We start from the raw sequence: 20,728 nt of genomic DNA on the forward strand, positions 1-20,728 counted from the left end.
TATTACAAGCAAGTACAAGTTATTTTATTTGTAACCGAGTTTGTAAATTTGTACGAGAAACACTCGATTAGAGTTTGTTATAATTTTAGCATTGTTACACCAAATAGGATTGGCAGGTAAAATTCAGTTTACTCTTTTACATTTGAATTGCATTTTGTTCTACTAGTTATACAATATCGAAAGCTGGGACTCACAGATCTTAGATTAATTTTGTGGGTAGCTGTAAGGTTTTAATATTTAAATCAGGTTTTGTCACAGAAGTTATAACACTTCGTAAAAGTCATTTGCATATAGATACGATGACAGTAAAATGAGGAGATCTTTTCATTTTTACTTCCTTGTACGAAGTAAAAAGGAAGTATTGTAATTGCGAAAAGTTTCAGGCAGCATATTTCAACGAAAATATCCATTTTGACCGTTCGAATGCAATTTAACGAAGTTTTTGGGTGATATCTGTACGTAAGGACAGAATAAAAGACTCGTTTCCTCCAAAAAATTATAAATGCATTTATTCTATTGTGGATTATGCGCTGTCGGCGAAGTAGATTTAATTCAATCCAATAAGTTTAAATGAAATGCAAGAAAAAATGCGTATAATTTAATATTCCGTACAAGGAAGCCATGTTGTGTACACATCAGATTTTTTAACAATAAATAAATATAAAATGTTTAAAAGTAGTTATGCTTGAAAAGTCATATATTTTTATTTGGCAAATGCTACTAGGACTGTCAAATATTACTGGGCAGAGTTGCGAAACTCGGGTTTACTTACCACAGTTTGGCCAGCTTAATACAGGGTATTTACAGATTCTATGAAAAAAAAAGAATGATTTATTTGAATGTAATTTACAGGAAAAAAAGTTAAAGTACATATTGTTGTACGATAGAGAAATAGTCCAAGTTTACCTTTATCACAAATGTTCGATGTGACTTCCGTTCGTTACTCTACAAATGTCCCATCGATAAATCATTTCTTGCCACAGCCCATTTAGTTTATAGATACCCTGCATATATAGTTACTTATTTATTTGGAATGTTGTAAATATATATATATAAAATAGAGATTTAAAACAAAAAATAAGAAAATATGCAAACGACTGGCATCATCCAAAAGTTAATCGAACACATATATTCGCTATAAGTGTCTGTTTCTATTAGCTTTCTGTGTGAAAGCATTACGTTTTTTGCTTCACTTTTCCTTCCAAAGTTAATTTTGAAAGAATTCTGTACGTTAAATTTTGAAGTTATTAATATTTCACAGTTTTTTAGTCACTACGTATTTGATTGCCCACAAATATCAGAATACCACCTTGAACAACCCGTTCCCGCAAACTGATTAACGTGGGACAATAACACTAGCAGTAATCTGCCCACAATTATAAGAGTCAGTCTTATATACTGTATTACTGCCTACTCAAAGTTTCCCTTACCAGGAGTGTATAAGAGCCAGTTTCCCTTGGAAAGTCCTCCACGAAAGGCATCCCTCCCCTTAGGCAGATAGCCCTCATGTGCTTTGCCATAATTAAATACACCAACACCCTTACCAGGAAGGAGTACAATGGCACATTCTTCCTCTATATTCAACGCTGTTACACACGTATTCAGCTTTGCTTATAATTCTGTATTGATACATACATCTTTAATTTGATTATTTGCTTATCAAGTGCCCATCTTTTTAGATGATATGCTCTCCTACATAAGCTGTGTATTATCTTCAGTTTAACCTTGTTCATATAACGCTGTTAAAATTTGTCTTCCTTTCATTGCTGAAAGTGATGCGAGCGCTCAAGTCTTCAGTAAATCAAAGTAAGCAGCTCTCAAGCTATATGTGAAGTACAAGAATTTACGCAGTTTAAAATGAAATCAGGAATTTATAACACTTCACACATTTTTTTCAAGATTATTGCTTATTATGCTGTACGTTTGAATAAAATTAGCACTGCTGTTACTTTCTTGTACGTTGGATTAAAACCTAGCAACCACTGGTCTAAAGAAGTTCGACTGATCTGACGTACGTCATTATTACTAGACTGATCGCGATTTTAAGCTGTTAGAAAAGATATGCTTTTTCTTCTGGTCAGCATTGACAGATTGATTTTTTATATAGCGGAGTTGATGTTAAAGAAAAATAACACCTATTTTTAAATCATGAAGTCCATTTCAGGTAATGATGAAATGATGAAACGGCTCTATTCTTATATGCGCCCTAAGATTACCAAATGTGGCGATATGTGTTCTGCGCTGGTTTTTGGCGTGATTGCGTGTTGTATGGCAACTCTTTTGACGTTGAAAACTCTTTTGCTGGAGTGATTTAATTGCTCGATGGTTCGTGTCGTGCGTGTTTTGAAATGGCCTATGTTGCAATGAGAAACGTGGTTTCAAGAGGGTCTGGGAGATTATTTTTAGTGGCTGTGCATGATAGGAGTAATGAAACGGTGATGTAGTGTATTAAACAGTGGATTGAGCCTTGTACAACTATTTTTTCGGATGGCTGGAAATCTTACGAGGATTTAGGAAAAGAAGGTTTTGAACATTTATTTGTGAACCATAGTATGAATTTTGCGGATACAGAGTCTGCCTGTCATATAAATACCATAGAGAGTACGTGGCGGCATGTTAAAGCTACTTTCTGCGGTCCGAAGAAACATCCATTATTCTAAGTGCATTTTATTTTATTGTTTTTATTTTGTAGAATGTTATGTTCATTTTTTTTTACTATGAATTTATGCTGGCATTGTTGTTTTTTGAATTATTTATAATTTATTTTAATTTATTTTGTTGATTTGTGCGCAATGCCTAGATTGTGCAATTCGTAGATGTTTTTTAAGTTTAAACAGAATGTTGCGTACATGGTATTCTTTAAAATTTATTGTTGTTATGTTAATTTATTATCACGAGGTGTGCGCAGTTCGTAGATTAATTCGCTGTCTATGTTGTACAATTTGTAGATGTTTTTTCAAGTTAAAACATATCGCTGTGTATATGGATTCTTGTCAAATATTTTTGGTTTTTTCTATCTAAATTTTTTGTTTTTAGCTTAAATTGTGTGTTCAAAACGTGATTACTGCATGTGCGAAAACCACGTTTTTGGAGACATTTTAGGCTCAAAGTTTGAAATATAGAAAAAAAAATAGATAGTAATATGGCACCGTAGAGTTTCTCGCCAAAAGACCTGAGGGCGCATATAAGAGTAGTTCCGACGAAATTTCCGTAAAATAATTAAATTTTTTTATTAATTTTCTTTTATAACAACTGTGAGACCTAATCGAGAGAAAATATTTTCTTTTATTATTCCGTCATGGATTAAGATTATTGTTTAGTTGGAAAGAAGAAATGGAGCTTGAAACATGAAAACAAAAGAAAAAAGATTTACAAGAGAAATATCATTTTTCGTAATTTAAATATTAATATATGTTCACATATTATCAAATATTTAACATTATCGCTCATTCTGTGGAAGCATTTACATGCTACCGACTTCTGTCAACAAATCAGATCACGTAGCTACTGTACGCAATTGCAAAATTTGCGAATATGCGAATATGTCCGAAATCACAGAAAGAAAAATATAAATACGTCACACAAAATTACTTATTGTATGACATAACTTTTATCAGCCAGTGTTACCAGATTATAAAATTGTGACCCTGACAGGCATTTGACCTTTAGGGTACTTTTGATAATTATAAAAATAGGGAAAATGATAATAAAAACATCCCAACTACTCTTTAATGTTTGCCCAAAGAGAACTTTAATGATGATAAGGGAAAAACAATATAACAATTGGGAGAAGCAAGCTTATCCTTCTATCTGCAGCCGTCAGTTCAATTAAATTTGTTATCATTAGGATTAAAACCTGGAGAAATTAACACAATCTACCTCCAAATTCTTTTTTTTTTTTTTTTTGGACATAAGTCCTGCAGGCTTGCATTGTATTAGATATCGGTGAGAGGTTAAGGGAAATGACATTTACACCTATTCTTTTCAAAGCATAGCCTTCAAATCGACAAGCATGAATGGTTTTCTAAAGTGGTTTGACGTCTGCACAAAACTAAAATTATGGTTTTTATCTGTGGCAGTTTCCTATTTACAATTATATCATGTAAGTAACCCATTATTTAATACAGTGTACAAAACAACAGAAATCATCCAGTAATTTACTCAGCTTAATTGGGTGTAATTCTGCTTAATAATTGCTTAAGATGGTGTGCTTCGGTGCGCGTTTGTTATTATGCTTTAAGAAATCTCTTAGTACTCAAAGATCACGTAAAACTCTGGAGAAAATTTGAAGAGTGAAATCATTTTTAGCGATGGAACCACTATGGATGTTACTTATGTGTCTTATATTTCTTGGACCGGTGTTATTCATTTTTCTTCTTACAGGAATTCATCTTTCGCTCTGCAAATCTAAAACAGCCAAAAGTTATGAGAATCTTCCAGCCTATGGTAGAGATAAACCTCTTTTACTCATATGGCAACATTATCAACAAATAAGTAGAATAGTAAAGGACGGTCCATTAGCAGCGTGTAAGTTAAGAATAACAAAAATTTATTACAGTTATTAATTTTAGTTGACAATTTTCAAAATGTATTTACTGCTTTTAGTAACAAATTTAAAAATTTATTAATATGTTCGACATATTAAACCTTTTCCAAAGTTCATTTGCAATAATTTGATATTAATTATTTGTCACATTATATAATTTAGTCATTTCAATGATTTATTTTGTCGTCCTGCAAGTAAGTGAAAATCTATTGTTCAAATTCGTTTTTATTTTCTTTTATAATGTAACCATGAAAGAATGTTTACTTGTATATATGTTCGGAAGTTACACTTTCTAGTAACCCTGTTATATTATAAGAAAATTTTCGATTGTCTGTTCATGAATATGTTGTATCAGAAGCTTATTGTTGAGTTGATGTTACCAAATTCGTTCTTAATTAATTTCAACAAAATAAGAAAAATCGAAAGAGTGATTTATTTGTCATGCTTGTTATTCTGTTTATTCTTGGTTGCCGAATTTCGTCAATTTTTAAGGTTGTTATGGTGTAGAAATAATTTAAAAACAAATTAGGAATTTTGCACATGTATTTTTGTAAGACAAGTGCGACTATAATAAAAATTTCACGATACCTTCAGATTATGAGAAATTGATACTTTGGTTTCTAATTTCTGCAATCTTTACAACTGAAATGCCTACCGTCAACTATAGTTAATGTTAATCAACACATTAAAACTGTGTATTAACCTGAATGTATATCAAAGAAATGTAATTGTTTCATATTCTGCTGTACCACTGGATTTTAAATGGAATCACATTTTTAATACAACTTGTGTGATAAATAATCAAAGCGTTTCAATACGATTCTAATTTTTGGATTTTTCAAAGTCCATGAAAAAGTTATCTTTAAATTAAATTAATAATTATTTGAACTGAAAAGCATTCTTTTCGAGTAGTAATTGTTGAATAATATGGAATATAAATCCATTAGATCTGAACTGCTTTTAATAACCTAATTATATCATTGTTTAATTAATTTGTTTATTAAACTAATTGGATTGACTCTCTAGTTAAAGTTTTGCAAGGTACACAGTATATTATTCTTTCAAATTCTGTTCAAAGGATGTACAATGGCAGGGGTAGTCAAGACCGCTGAAGAAGGGTAATTCGAATCTACGAATAACTGACTACATGCTTATTATCATGAGTTCTTTAATAAGTAATGTAGAAAGGAATTTTGCCTTCAGAAACTCCTTTACCTGTAAAATAGAAGTCACATTTTATTTTTGCTTCAGGTGAAGAAATTATTAGAGATTTGCCTAGGTCATTTTCCACTTGAGGCAAAAATAAAAAATGTGCTCCTCTTTATAATGTAATACTAAATTACATATCGCAGTTATTTATTTAATACGCATTATTGAATCAAATTAACTTTTTAATGGCGGTCATTAGCCATTTTTAGGCTTTCGCCACTATTAAAGCCAAAAATGGTGATCATTTTATATGGAGGCACCTAAAAGGCCGCCAACATTACCTCCTATGAGGGCACAGACAATTTACATCCATACCTTCTCGCATGTACACTGCCCCCCCCCAAAAAATAAAGGGGACAGTTCTATATCTCCGGTTCTACTGGGCCGATTGACAAATTCAAATTGCGTTTTTCATGTCTCGAAAGCGCGACTTAGGATAAATATTATATTATTATACAGCATCATTCTAACATAAGTATTTTGACAAAAAATCGGACTTTTTCTGAAATGACATGTCATATTATGCCAGATTGCCAAGTTTTGTAAAAATCGCACTAGTAGTTTTAAAAAAATAGCTCTCAAAATTTTAGCTTCTCAATGTTAATCAAGTACTTATTAATGTTTCATTTTTTTTATTAAACTTTTTTATTCTTCCCTTCACATTTTCAAATTTAGATTCATTACAAATAAAATTCGCCCATTTTTCATGATTTATTTTTAAAATTTGTATTTTTAAATAATTTTTCATAAATTTTTCGAAAAACATTTTGAATTATAACCTATACAATTTTTAACATCCTCTTAAAGTAGGTGTATTTCTAAGCATACCTGAAAAAAAAATTAGACTTTTTTATTCAAAATTTTCTAAGATATATACGAATTTACATATTTGCGCGGTTTGAAATTTGGCATATTTTTTTGAGCGATAATAACGCCAAATGTGGTTTATGGATTTTGTTACAATGAAATGCCACAGCTATTTTTAACCTTAAATTTAAAAAATTGTACTTTAAGTTGCTTGTCAGAAGCTACCCATTTTGATCAGTTATTTTGTTACTGTATTTTATTTTGTTGGTTTTATGTGTTATTAATTTCTAAAGTTCATTTTACGTTGCTTTACAATAAAAATATGTGGTTTGGCTCATTATGAGTAAATAATTAATTTAAATAGAATTTCATGAATAATTAAAAGAAAATTTTTGGTTTTAAATTAACTATAACAGATTTTACAAAAGACTCTCAAGACTATTATTTTAAAAAATACATAACGTTATTCAAGCAAAAGATTTTCAAGAGCTATGAATTTTTTCGATTATTTGTTGAAGACCTAGAATTCCAAACGTAAGAAAATTTTTATAATATTTTCAATGAAAAAATAAACTTTCAAAATTGAACTGAAAATTTCAATAGAACTGTAAAATTTGCATTCTATCGTCAGAGTGTTATATTCGAAATTTAGATCCAAATTTTATGATTTTATTTCTTAAAATTTTGTTAAGGCATTCATGTTTCTTTCTAAAAAGGCTTTTCTATTGCAATGCTCTTTCCTCTTTAAATGAGGGAGCTGTAAAAGTCTAAGTTTAACATGAGCAATAGCTTTATCTTGACAAATGTCAAGGCCTCATCAAATTTTAATTATTTTGCATATTGGTTTGCTAGGAAATAGTGAAGGTGGGCTAAGGTAAAAACGGGAGATAATACTTAACCTTCTGGGCGTATAGTTGGCTTCTGGTTTAACCTTCTGGCATAAAATCTTCACTAAAGCTACTAAAGTTACCATTAATGATATACACGTATGTTTGCATGAAGTAGACAAAATTTCTATGGTAAATGAGTTCTATTCTCATTGTAAATGAACTTTTTCGCAAAGTGACATTTAAGTGGAATAATATTCTATAGTTCTTCAGTCTCGGTTGACTCGTTGAGGATCACATTTGTAAATATGACTCTAATATAAAATTCATACCAATAAATACATTAAGTAATATGAATTTAGCAATAATAATAATAATATGGGGCCTTCTCGAATATTGAATTAAATATTAGGTCCCGTGTGGCAAGATTATAAGAAATTTGTTGTTAATCATTTTGAAGTGAGATGGCTAATGTTAACGAAAGAATGAAAACTTTGGCTTCTGCTGATGGAGCGGAGAGTGCGTAGTTGACCGAGTCTCTTCCACAAATAAATGAAATAAAATGATAAAACTATAATTAGTTAGCTTAATTAGACACTGTCCACATTTGAGAAAAGGTAGGATCATCAATTACATACACTGATGTTTCAAACTCAGTCCTCTAGCAGTACCTTATTAAGAGCAGTAGCTTCATAGAAAAATGATATAGATCAGGAGATGAAGGGCAACAAACAAAGATTTTTTTACAAACTTCTTTTTGGCATCAGTACACGATAGAAAGTAGCTTTACTGTATCTTTTAGTGTAATAAACTTCGCAATTCAATAATTCCACTCTTTTACAGAATATCAGTGCAGACTAGAACTGAAGCTTTAAGCCTAAAGAGCTAAAAATTGTAAATCTTACGGGAAAAAGTTTGCATTAAATTACTTTTAAGAAATATAACTAGCACTGCTATATAAAGTAATGTACACATAGGTAGTTCCAAAGGTAATGAAGATGGTTCGTTGTTTTCTTGAACAACCCGTATTTGCAATTTATCCATTTCGAAACAAACACATGCGTCTGAATACAGTAAATCCGGCACTGTTGCCACTCTTCATAGCAATGGAAGAAAACCTCTACTATCTTGTTAGTTACTGATGGTGACGTTTCACGCACGTTTCAAAGTAGGCAATAAATAGAATTGCAGTTAGATGTGAAAGTGTTGCAATACATTTTGAGCTAGAAATTTTCTCACAAGCATTGACATATACTTAGCATTTTTCTGTGGTGAAGGAATCAAGTTTTTACTTTACGACAGTCGCTCACAAATTTTTTCGAACACTGGGTTACCTGTAGAAACCTATACAAGCCATTACGTTCTCATTTCTTGAAAATGAAGAATATCCTGCCCGCTGTTCACCTTCAACCTTCTTCCTTTCATTTCTGAACACCTCAGTACTATGTCAAAAATTAAAATAGCGCTCTTTTAAGTTTTCTTAAATAACTGCAATGTACTATAATCCGAATTTCCGGGTTTATGACCCGGACTTGACAATAGTCAAGTCTCCCATATATCATATCCGTCTCTGCAAATAAAACATAAAAACTGCTAAAAATATTTCTTGCTTACATACAGAATAAAGAATGCAGCTGAAGAAGGTTAAAATTGTGTATTTAAGCTCAATTTATTATCTATTTTTCTTTAAAAAACACATTTTTAAATAGAATTATTTAAAGCGCAACAAAATCTATTTAAATAATAGAATTCCATAACATGCTTTAAAATGAAAAACGTTTCTTGAAAACATTTCAATGTGAACTTAAATTTACAATTATTAGTTAAAAAAGTCAAATCTTTGCTATTTAAAAAAATATAAAACATGATGTTGTTGATCCAAATACCCAGATCTGCAAAATATGTATAAAAAAGGCATTTTTTTTTCAGATTTCTTTAACATTAGCTCAGCTTTTGCATCCATGTTCCAACATGAAGGACTCTTCTTTATGTGGATTGGATTCCAACCGTATGTCTTCATTTATAAACCAGAGCATATCAAGGTAAGTTTCTCCCACCCCTGAACATTTATATATTGCTTATAACTCTGCAATGTAGCCCAATGTATCTGAATTCTAAATGTCTGATTATTAAATATATAATATAATTAAATTATTCTTAATGTAATTTAATACGTTTAAAAGACATACAATAAATTTAAGCTTTTCGATAGAATTCTAATCTACAGAATGACAAAGGTAAAGAAGACTAATATTTTCAGATATTTTAGGATTCGATAGTGATATAAATTTTGTGTATCATTCACATTGACCACTCGTTTCTATTCGAAGTCCATTTACGTTACAAATATGCAAAAGCATGAAAAATACAACAAAATTTCAAGCAATTTAACGAAACAGACTTTTTGAAAATAATTCATCCCTTGATACAAAGTAATAGTAACTAACAGTAAGATTTCATCTCTTCGTCAGGAGATGGAAATTAAAGCTTTATATGTATAAATAAATACAAAGACCAAGTCTCTTTTAATAACTACAGTCGACAGTTACCATAAGAGATAACTGTAAGAATATATATGTGTCTTGCATTTTAATCCAGTCCCTTAAAATCTTTATAGATTATCATTATTTTGCTGTAAGAATCAGAATTACAACCATTTAAGTTTTGTGTTTACGATTGCATTAATCTTACACAGATAAATCTAAATTCCTACCTAATGCTACTCCAGATATCACTGATTTTTTAAAAAGACCTCTGATTAAATCCTTGAGTGATTTAAAATTCAGTTTTCTTAAAGTATGCAAATCCATTTGCGTGTTAGCAGAGTTTTACATTCCTTATATTTACATCTCCATCCCGTTTTTATAGTTGGCTGTGAAGTTTAAAAGAATTTCGTTACGGTTAATTTCTGCTTCTATTAGGCACTTATATACTTATTTGAAACTTATCTCTCTGCTTTTCTAACCACTTTGTATCAAACTCAGTAACGACTAAAGTATTTCTCTTTCTATTTTTCTGTTGAGATACATGCAGATTTATGGATTTTTGTTAATTGCTTGATATTTTAGTACAGAATAGTAAACATATTTCTTTTATTTGTAGGCTAAATATGAGTGAATAAGTAAACAAATTTTACTATTAATTAACTAGAAAGAACAATCTATGCTTGAAATTTCTTCTTTCTCTATAAAACACACAAACAATATATATATATGGTAAAAAATAGTCAAAATTGTGTAAATTAAAATACTGCTTATAATTGATCGATTGAAACTACGCTATTTATGTATTAATCCATGCCATATGATTCCTGCATAACGTTAATGACGCAGATACTTACGTAACGTTTCAGCTAACAATGACTTCAAATTTGGGAACCGAAACTTAAAATTAGCCAACCAAAATAAAGCTAAAGTAAAGTTAAATCATTCTGAATAGGATGTTCCTCTTAGATTTCACTGATTTCAAGTTAAAATTTACAGAAATTCTAGAATTTGAAATTTTGAACTTAGTGAAATTTAATTTCATACGACTTTTAAATTCTATTGGTTAACTTTATACAACTGTGAAAAAAATATTCGCTCTCATTTTCGCATAACACTAATTGAATTTCTTTTTACATGATTAGACATCTATTAGGATAAAAAGCTAGCTAATTAATCTTCTATTTTTTAAGTTTCTCGTCTGTTTTTCATAGGCAGTCCTAACCAGCAGATTAGCTGATGATAAATCTCAAGATTATGATCATTTGCGGCACATCGTTGGAACTGGTTTAGCTACGAGGTATGTTCAGCTTCAATCGTATTTCATTTTATTACATAATACATTTTAATTGTGATTCTTTCTAATTTGGTTGATAATAGTATTTGCAGTAACATTTTTAGAGATAAAAAAGAATTAAAAAATTAAAATCTATAGAATTATAATTAATTGCAAAAAGCAGAATCAAAAATAATTTCACTAAACAGAATAAAATATAATTGCTTATATTCGAATCCAGATCGCTGATATTTGAAACAAAATAAAATCACTAATTAAAACAGCTAAGAAAATAATGTTCAAAAATGTTTCATCGATGAACAATTCAACAAACTGAACATAAGGTACACATAAAAGAATAAAGAATTGTAAATGAAGGAATTTATTTAAAGCTTAGCAAAGACATATATATCGGACGAATAATGCTTTGTAAATATGTAATATTGTAGAGCTTCATTAATACTTTTACTAAGCAATGGGCTAATTTAAGTAACGAAGTCTTTCTGTAACTCTATAAAATAAGGACTGTTAACTTTAAACTGAGATGCTCTATTTCTTATCCATTTCTTATGAGATATTATATTTACTAAACCTCTCATAAAAATAAAAAAAATGTTATTTTTATTACAAGGTTTATTAAATGTGTATAAAAACTAATATTTCATTAATCGAAACTAATGACATTTTTTAACAATATTTAAAAGTTTGTTAAAGTTATTTATTTATATAAAATTTTAGAGCTTTAAGAAAGATTTCAAATTATTTCTACAAAATCCCTAGATGTTTATTGGAGATTTAATTACAATTAAATTAATTAATCAATTTAATTTTATATAACTGGAGTGTCAGCATTCGAACTTACAACCCGCTATATTATTTTCTACTCGTGTCCAACTATAAGTCCAACTATAACAGACTACTATAAGTCTACAATTTCGCATGAGCCAGTAAATCAGTTTATTACAAATCAATTCGTTTCCTTTTGCAGCATGTGGTTTTCCCCATGTGTAACGTGTATACGAGCCAGTTTCCCTTAGAAAGTCCTCCACGAAGGCATCCCTCCCTTTAGGCAGATAGCCCTAGTGCGCTTTGCCATAATTAAATACACACACACACCTTTTGCAGCATGTAGTTCAATAGCAACTTTTTTTTAAATTCTCAATCTGAGCCACATTGACACATTGAGGGCACAAAAGCACTTCTACTATATACACGTTATATTGCAATAATTAGTCCATGCAGCTAGAAACTGTAAGGTCTCGCGTTCTTGCCTGCCAAAGGTCCCGGCTTTCTAGATTTCCTGTCAACCTTTCAGTTTTTTTAAGATTTTCTTCCTGAGATCGTGATAAATGTGTGATATCAGAAATGATATACAGTGGAATATAACATGCCCCCACTTTAATTTGATCTAGTTCCTCCTCTTATGAGCTTTTTAAAAAGATAGAATTTAAGTAATTAAAGTATCTTTACGGTAACTCTAACATGTATCATTACGGTTTTGTGGTCATTGCATCTAATTAACAACTGGAAGACCTTAGGTTCCATACCTGGCGAGAACAAAAACACTTTTTCAAGATCACTTTGAAACTTTACTTTGGTTTCACTTTGAAAACATGATCATGTTATGCGTTTTGCTTAGTGTTTCTAAGTTGAATTTTCTTCACTTTGAAAACATGATCATTTTATACGTTTTGCTTAGTGTTTCTAAGTTGCATTTTCTTAAATTTACTTTCAACATCTAATAAGATTTGATATAAAAAAAAAACTTTTTGCTTACCTTTCCTTGAAGAAATCTAAAACACAGTTGAATTCTTTGCCATTTTATGATACGGAACGTTTCATTCACAGCTATTTACAATTCATTTGCTTAAAGAACTTCATCAGATTTTCTATCGTTGCCATTTCATCTCAATCAAAAATTCGCAAAGTGGTAAGAAAAATAATAAACATAAAATAAGAAAGCTGCGCTCTCTTCGTGGGGAGCAAGATGAAACTGTGGCATTCTTCCAATCCATGAACTCTCGGTTCATCAATGGAACTAATTCTCTAGGAAGTATTCTCATTAGCAATTTGCATAACAAATACCTATAAGAATTTGAAGAAACGGTAACGGAATCAGTGCTTCTAATTTCAATTTCTAAACTCTCATATACATTACGTAATCTTTTGATATCATGCATTTTTTAATGGCTTTAAATTCAGCAGATGATTCATATGTGCATTTATTAAAATTTCTGTTTATACCAAAACTTTTATTCAGAATATTTATCGCCTTTTAGTAATTTTCGATCCTTTATTGGCATTAAAGTTGTGTCCGTTAGTAAAGATCTGAAGTAAATAATTTTGTCTACCACATATTTTAAAGAATATTTATTATGTACAGCATATTTGTAAATTAGATCGCATCTCATTTAAAATATTCTATTTATCTTTGATTTACACAGTGTAATCTTATTTTTATATTCCAAGCTATCCTGTATTTCTATTTCATACTCTTTTTCGTTTGCTATGGGAGATTCAATTTCAGTGTTTAATATTAATATATCATTTTAGATGGATAAATATTCTTCTAATAAATCAAAATACTATCCATCTATTTCCCTTTCCAGTTTAACGATCAGTCTTATAACTGATGCTCTTAACATTCCTGGCTTTATTTTTATTGCTTTTACTTATCCAACTTAATAATCAATATTCAATCATTCATTAATCGAACAATAATGAATATTTAAATCATAGTTTATCTAGAAATCACTGGTTATTTCTGGGTTTGGCACCATTTTGTTTATTGTTTTTAAATTGTATTTTTCTTAATCTTACCATCAGCATTTAACGGTATTTGATAAGAAAACCTTTTTGTTTACTTTTCCTTGAAGAAATTCATAAGGCACATAGAATTCTTTGCCATTTTATCACACAGAACACTTTATTACAGCTATTTGCAAATCATTTGTTTTCAGAAGAACATTCATCAGATTTTCTGTTATTGCCACTACATCTCAATCAAAATATGCGCCAATCGATAAGATATATAATACACATAAAATAAAAAAAAGCTTGCGCCCTCGTGTGGTCAGCAACATGAAACTGTAACAAGAGATAAAAGAAAATGAATGGCGAACAACTCGCAAGTGAGCAATTTGGTTAAATTAAGTTGCTTAATCATGGCAAAGTGAATAAGGACTACTTTTCAAAGGGGAGGCATGCCTTCGTGAAGAGCTTGCCAGAGAAAACTGGCTGGAATTTACGTCACACATGAGAAAAACCATCAAAATCAGCTAAGCAGCCAATCCATTCGTTTGAGATCGAATTCCAGTCAAATTCTCAGTATTTCGCTAAATACTTAACGATTCATACTGGATGTCATTCACCTTTGGGTACTTGTTGGGTTAGGAAGAGCTTGTATATTCATTACTTGGACTATGGTAATATTTATTAGTATTTGCGTATTATTGGTAGTATTTGCGTATTAACGCAAAAACCTTAGCAAAAATTACCAGATTTTTAGAATGTGTCAAACTCTTGCCACTATGCGCATAACCATTCTTTCTGGAGCCATACTTAGAACAATCCTTCAGTCAAGCTGTGTTGCAATATTCGTATGCATCCTTTTTTATTGTGTTCCAAGTGCCAATGGTTTTTATGAACAAATCGTGATATTTTTTGCCTTAAACTTAGTTTTAAAATATGATCTTGTGGAATTTGCTGGTGATGGAAGAAACTGTGGTAACGTTTCTGCAGATATACAGAATTTTGCTGAAATTTTTCTAACGGGAACAATGGAAGTCAGTTTCCTAGATAGAAGGGATTACATGAAATCGAGTCTTAGCAACTTTCTCATGTTTTTTTAAGGGAAAAGAGATTGCTGTGTACTTCGGATAGGATAAAAAAAAATAACAGAAAGTTTTGAAGAAGAATGTAAGTGTTTTATTTTTTATTGTGTTATGTCATCCTTATTAAATAATTCAAATTTTGATGTTAAATTGCTACAGCATGTTTCCTTTCAATGTTAATAATACTGTATACCGACTTAAAATAAAAATCGATAGCTTGGGAATCTTTCTAAAACGAAAGGTGCGAAAACCACCAGTTTGCACCCGATGAATGAGTTTTACCTTTTATTCTGTAAAACATCACCAAATTGTGCCAAGGTGGTTGCGTTAAGACGTAAGTACTGGACTCAGTATTGATATCACATGTAGAGATTTCTTCATTCAGGTGAAAATTTCAAAAGAAATTTTCAAAATTAATATTCCGAACAACTGAAGAGACTCCATAATATGTTATATTCGTCAATTCACCTAATTTATATTATCCTTTTTCAGTTTTAGTAAAATGAATGCACAACGAAGAAAATTGCTGCAACCAGCCTTTCACTCAAGAATTTTGGAGAATTTCATCCCTACATTTAATGAGCATTCATTAGTTCTCGTTAGCAAGTTAAAAACTACAGTGAATAAACCATGGATTGATATAACGCCTATGATGACTGCTTGTGCATTGGACATTTTATGCCGTGAGTATATTTTTACACTTATAAACTTTCTTGATGAAACGTTTTGGAATTTAAATAAATAACCTTACACTCACTCTAGGAAATCGTACATACAAAGCTGAAACTTGTTGCTCAGAACACATGGAAATTCTCCTCAATTGCTACTTTAATAACAATACGAGAATATAGTAGTTTTAGTAATTTTGTATAGTGTACCTGAAGCAAGCGAAACTCTGCCTGAAAAACAGGATTACAGGGGCACATCTATTTAACATTGAAGTAAATGACTATTTGCTAAATTGGCGTGATTTCGCCAAAGTGGCGATGTTTTCGGCGACTACTTTTGCTGCCACATTCGACGACAACTTGTCAGAAATCGTTCCAAACGTGCCGGCAACATTTTGGTCCAGTTCCTGCGTAACGACATTTGGTACTGTAAATGAATAAATGTAATTGATCCCTGTATCTAACTGCAACCGTATTCAGCCTTTAGATGTTATTTTAACCATGTATGCCTTCCTGTAATTTCCAAAAATGGAAGGCACTAGGGATTTATGGCGATCGAGAGCAAACTATATAAGACTGAAAACAACATTATTTTTTCAGTTTTTATTCGACTTCGGAGTATTCAGGTATTTCCGTGCGAGCTTCGCTTAGAGGCGCTTAGAATTGCATTAAGTTTAACATTCTTATATCATATTTACTGTACGAATACTTTTGTGGAAATTCTAGAACTGTAAAGTGTTTCTTTGGGTAAAATAAATTTTAGCAAGCTATCATCGGTTCTCGGGATACAATCAAGCATGATTAAAAAATCAAGCTATCAAGTATGTATCGGACTTCAATACATTTCTTCATTATTTTCTGTTGCTTTTATGCGAAAAGAGAACATTAGTACGAAAGAAGAAGAATTTTCACCCCCAAACATATTTAATCGTTTGGAATTATACTAAAATATGTACACAAATATATGTATGTGTAAAGAATCTCCGTAAATGTTCAAAACGGCCTTTATTTACACAAATCTTTGTTGTAAACTTGTACAACAAAAAACTTGTACAACTTGTGCGGGGGAAAAAATGGGACAGTTCTATATCTCCCGTTCTACTGGGCCGATTGACGAAATTCAACTTGCGTTTTTCATGTTTCGAGAGCGCATTCATTTGGTATAACGAGAGATATATAACTGTCACATTTTTTTTTCGCAATGTACTTCCAGTTCCAAAATTATGTTAAATAAAATTAAATACTTGTATTATGTTATCTTAAAATTAAAATATCAATTTTGCAAAAATTATACAAACTAAAATTTTATACTGCGCTCCGCTCTATATAATTATATTTAGTAAAAGATTTAATTCATTCACTTTTCAGTTTTATATAAGTATTTTATAAGTTTTTGAATGCTAGAAATGGCTTAATAATATTCATATGCAGCTTTATTATATTAAAATCATATTCTAAGAGCGGCCCACCAGGGACTGCGCGGTAAAATCGCTAAACGCTGAGAGTTCGATCCCAGATTCAAACAAGCAGGCTGCATGGGCATTTTCCACATGTATAATGCGTATCCAAAACACTTTCCCTTAGAAAGCCCTCTACGAAGTCATTCCTTTCCCTTCGAATGCTTTACCGTAATTAAATAAACCAAACCAAGCATATTCTGAGAGCCATACAACCTTTTTTGGTTGGCAAATACTTTTCACTTTCGATTTATGAAAATACTATTATACGAGTTTGCTATTCGTCAATATTGAAGCCTGTCATCGTTTTCTAGAACGCAATTCGTACAAGAATCTGTGAAAACAACAGCTACTTGATAGGAATTTCTACTGATCAAAGCTTTTCAAGACAGTTTTTTTAGCTTTCGGGAATTAAACACCATATAAGACTATATCGGAAGTTTGTATGAAATCTTAGTTTTCCTCATTTTTGAAAAATTGAGATTTTAAATTAAAAAATTTAACGACTATTTAACACGAATTAATTATAACACGAATATTTTCCTTATTGAAAAAGAATATTCTTCTTACTGCAACACGAATATTTTCCTTACTGAAAGCGAATATTTTCCTTCCTGTAAGCGAATATTTTCCTTACTGTAAGCGAATATTTTCCTTACTGTAAGCGAATATTTTCCTTACTGTAAGCGAATATTTTCCTACCTGTAACACGAATATGTTCCTTACTGAAAGCATTTTGAATTAGGAAGCATATGCAAGTCCAACAAACGGTTGCAAAAATAAAATGTGACGAACAGCGAATATCGTGCATTTTTATCACCACAACTAAGTATAATTTCTCCGTTAAGTACACTTAATATAGGAATTATGCAGTAAATACACAACCTAAATTAAGCACATATTATATAATTGGGAAGACTATGATCAAGCCAGACAGACTGAGAACCACTGCTTTAAGCCATTACTCATTTAAATAAAAGCAATGCACTGTTTAAATCATATTTGCACTTGGAAAGAAAATAAAAGTAAATTAAAGCACTTGAAAAATTTCAAAGGTAATCACAGGGATTATGATGAGCCTAATCTGAATCGCTTGGTGTGGTGGTGGTGTATTTAATTATGGCAAAGCACAGTAGGGCTATCTGCCTAAGGGGAGGGATGCCTTTCGTCTGAATCGCTTGGGTGTCACAAACATGATGCGACAACTAATTTTCATTAACAGCTTATAAGGTATTTCTCCCTCTTTCTTAGCGTGCCTTCGTGGTGTAGTGGTTCTGCCCGTTGGGCCGGTATTGCAGAGGTCCGTGGTTCGATTCCTGGCGAAGGCATTGGTAATTTTTCATCTCTCCGGCTTTTCCAAAAAAATCCTAATATCTCTACAAGCTAACTTTCAGTTAAAACTGTTTTTACTTCCCTTTTGATTCACCTCGCACCGATTAAACGTTTACACTGATATGAAAGACACGCAAAAAATTAACTATTAACAACTGTTAATTATAATTCCTCAGGCAGCATATTTCTGAAGTATACCTGCAATTTACAATCCATGCTGCCTTGGTTCTGCTTTTATAGCACGAAGAGCTGCTGTGCTATTAGTGATTATTGCGCTAATCTAGTTTAATGCGTTTAAAAAGGAAGCTGCACTGTATTTCTGTAAAGTCGCGTTGAGTCCGGCTGGCATGTTATGCAATACGTGAGCTTCTTCTTTTATTGATTAAGTAAGAATTAAAGCGAATTAATCAAGTCTTTTCTAACTTTCAATAGGGGAAACATTTATGTAAAAGAGCAAATAGCCTGGATGTTGCAAGTTATTATCTATTATCTAGGATCTTTTATTTAAAGGTTACTTTAGTTGTAACCCATCCCGAGTTATCAAATAAAAGTTTGTTAATTTTTAATAGCTTTTGTGTAAGTTGAGTGCAACTAGAGAAATAACTTGCTGACATTTGTGAAATATCTTAGACTGTTTGATGAATTTCCATCTAAAGAAGATTAAGTCGAGCTTTATAGAGTTACCCAAGGCTTCTATAACTGTGGCATTTTCTATGTACCTTATTCAGTATTAAGGCTTGACATTTCGACTATAGGTGATATGAAGGGTATGAAAGAAAGCGTTATTATTTGATTGCGCAACCTATAATTCATTTATTATCATACAGTTCTTCAAAGGCTTTCGAAATAGCTTCTCATAGGGACTAAACATACATGCTATCCTGGAATAAAAAAAAAGTTATGATAAAACTGCTTGAAATAAATGTCGAATGAAAGCAGGGATTAGGAAGCTAATTCCAATGTTCTTTTATGAGTCTCATAACAATAACATGGGGATATTTATTTCTCATATCTTCAGTATTTATAATAAAATAACATCACATGTGTTCAGATGAAGAATGCATATTCCGATATAACATCACATGAAAGACGAGGATTTCAGTCAAACATTATTCGTATTAATGTAAATATGATGATGATGATGATGTGTGATCATTAAGGGTGGAGTAAGTCTTCTATTGTCTTTCTGTGTATTAGTAATAAAAATAAATAATTCTTTACCCCAGTTTTATTGATTATATGCTGTAGATGATTTGAAATAATGGAAGATCAACCCGCGAGTAGGATTAAGCCTTTCTTTTATTCTTCTTGACTTTGCGTAAGCTATTTCTGTACCAATAATTTAACATAGTTCGTTGAAAACGATAGAACAATTAAATAAAAAAACACCGAGCGTGCTAAATTAGGAAACCAATTTTTCAAAAAAAAAAAAAAATAGTGAAACAATTTCTGATAATATGTTTATTATCAGTAATTTCCCAAGAATATTTAAAGCTAATTTGTGGAGAAGAGAGAGGCCTAGGATCGTAAATCTTTGATGTACGTATGTACTGTCTTGTGCTAAACATGTTTGACATGACTTCAGATCGGTTTTGAGTTTTTCTCCCTGGAAGAATGCTGTTGTATTAAATTGCCTTTATTGAACCGAAAACTTTAAAAGTGAATAAATAAATTAACGAATCAATGAATGCCTTGAAATTCTTCTAGAAAATTAGAAGCTCGAAAAATTTCGTGATTAGTTTCTATCATCATTTTCTGTCAAATAATAAAGAAATCATGTCATGCCACGCGGGATTTTAGCTTTATACTGCATTAAAGCATGAAATCTTATCATCTGTTTGGTCTTTTTAAAAGATTTTCCCTGTTTTGTACGTCTGTTTCTTAGGTGATGAAGTGTATACTAATTTGCCTTAGTCTGGAGCTTTTTTAGCATGCGGAGTCTATTTGCATTTATTCATTCGTATTCCTCTCAAAATACAGATTAAATATCTATTCACTATTTATTGGTCAAAAACTTCCATTTAAAAATGAATCAATATTCTTTATACATTCACAGTTTGTAACGCTAAGATTCAGAACCTGTCAGTAGATACTGGTCGTCCAAGTCTCATTTTATTTTGTCGGCTAAGAAAATAATCATTCTCCTATTTAGATTACATTCGCTGACGATTTTTCTTGATGTAACGCGTAATAACAGAACAATACACTTTCAAGGAAAGCAGTTGGACTTCCCGATGACAATTGTGAAGTAATTTTCAGAGATGATCAGTCACTTGAATAACAGGGGAAA

At 31.1% G+C, this 20,728-nt stretch overlaps 1 protein-coding gene and 1 long non-coding RNA gene across 2 annotated transcripts in view; one reads left to right on the plus strand and one right to left on the minus strand.

The window, feature by feature from the left end:
- Positions 1-772: 772 nt before the first annotated feature.
- On the minus strand, positions 773-13,013 carry LOC118200419 (uncharacterized). The gene is made up of 3 exons (XR_004760086.2): positions 12,926-13,013; positions 907-1,004; positions 773-810 (listed from the first exon to the last, which is right to left on the minus strand). It is a non-coding gene; the product is annotated as an uncharacterized LOC118200419 (long non-coding RNA).
- LOC118200418 (cytochrome P450 4C1-like) overlaps positions 4,151-20,728 on the plus strand; it is a 44,781-nt gene continuing 28,203 nt past the window's right edge. The window contains exons 1-4 of the mRNA XM_035372393.2: positions 4,151-4,527; positions 9,319-9,431; positions 11,087-11,172; positions 15,474-15,664. Coding sequence (XP_035228284.1) covers positions 4,311-4,527; positions 9,319-9,431; positions 11,087-11,172; positions 15,474-15,664 — 607 coding nt within the window. The 5' untranslated portion in view covers positions 4,151-4,310. The remainder of the gene's footprint in view (positions 4,528-9,318; positions 9,432-11,086; positions 11,173-15,473; positions 15,665-20,728) is intronic.

Source organism: Stegodyphus dumicola, chromosome 3 (genome assembly GCF_044657685.1).
Source record: "Stegodyphus dumicola isolate Sdum_Otavi_A_Nest chromosome 3, ASM4465768v1".
Taxonomy (NCBI): Eukaryota; Metazoa; Arthropoda; class Arachnida; order Araneae; family Eresidae; genus Stegodyphus; species Stegodyphus dumicola.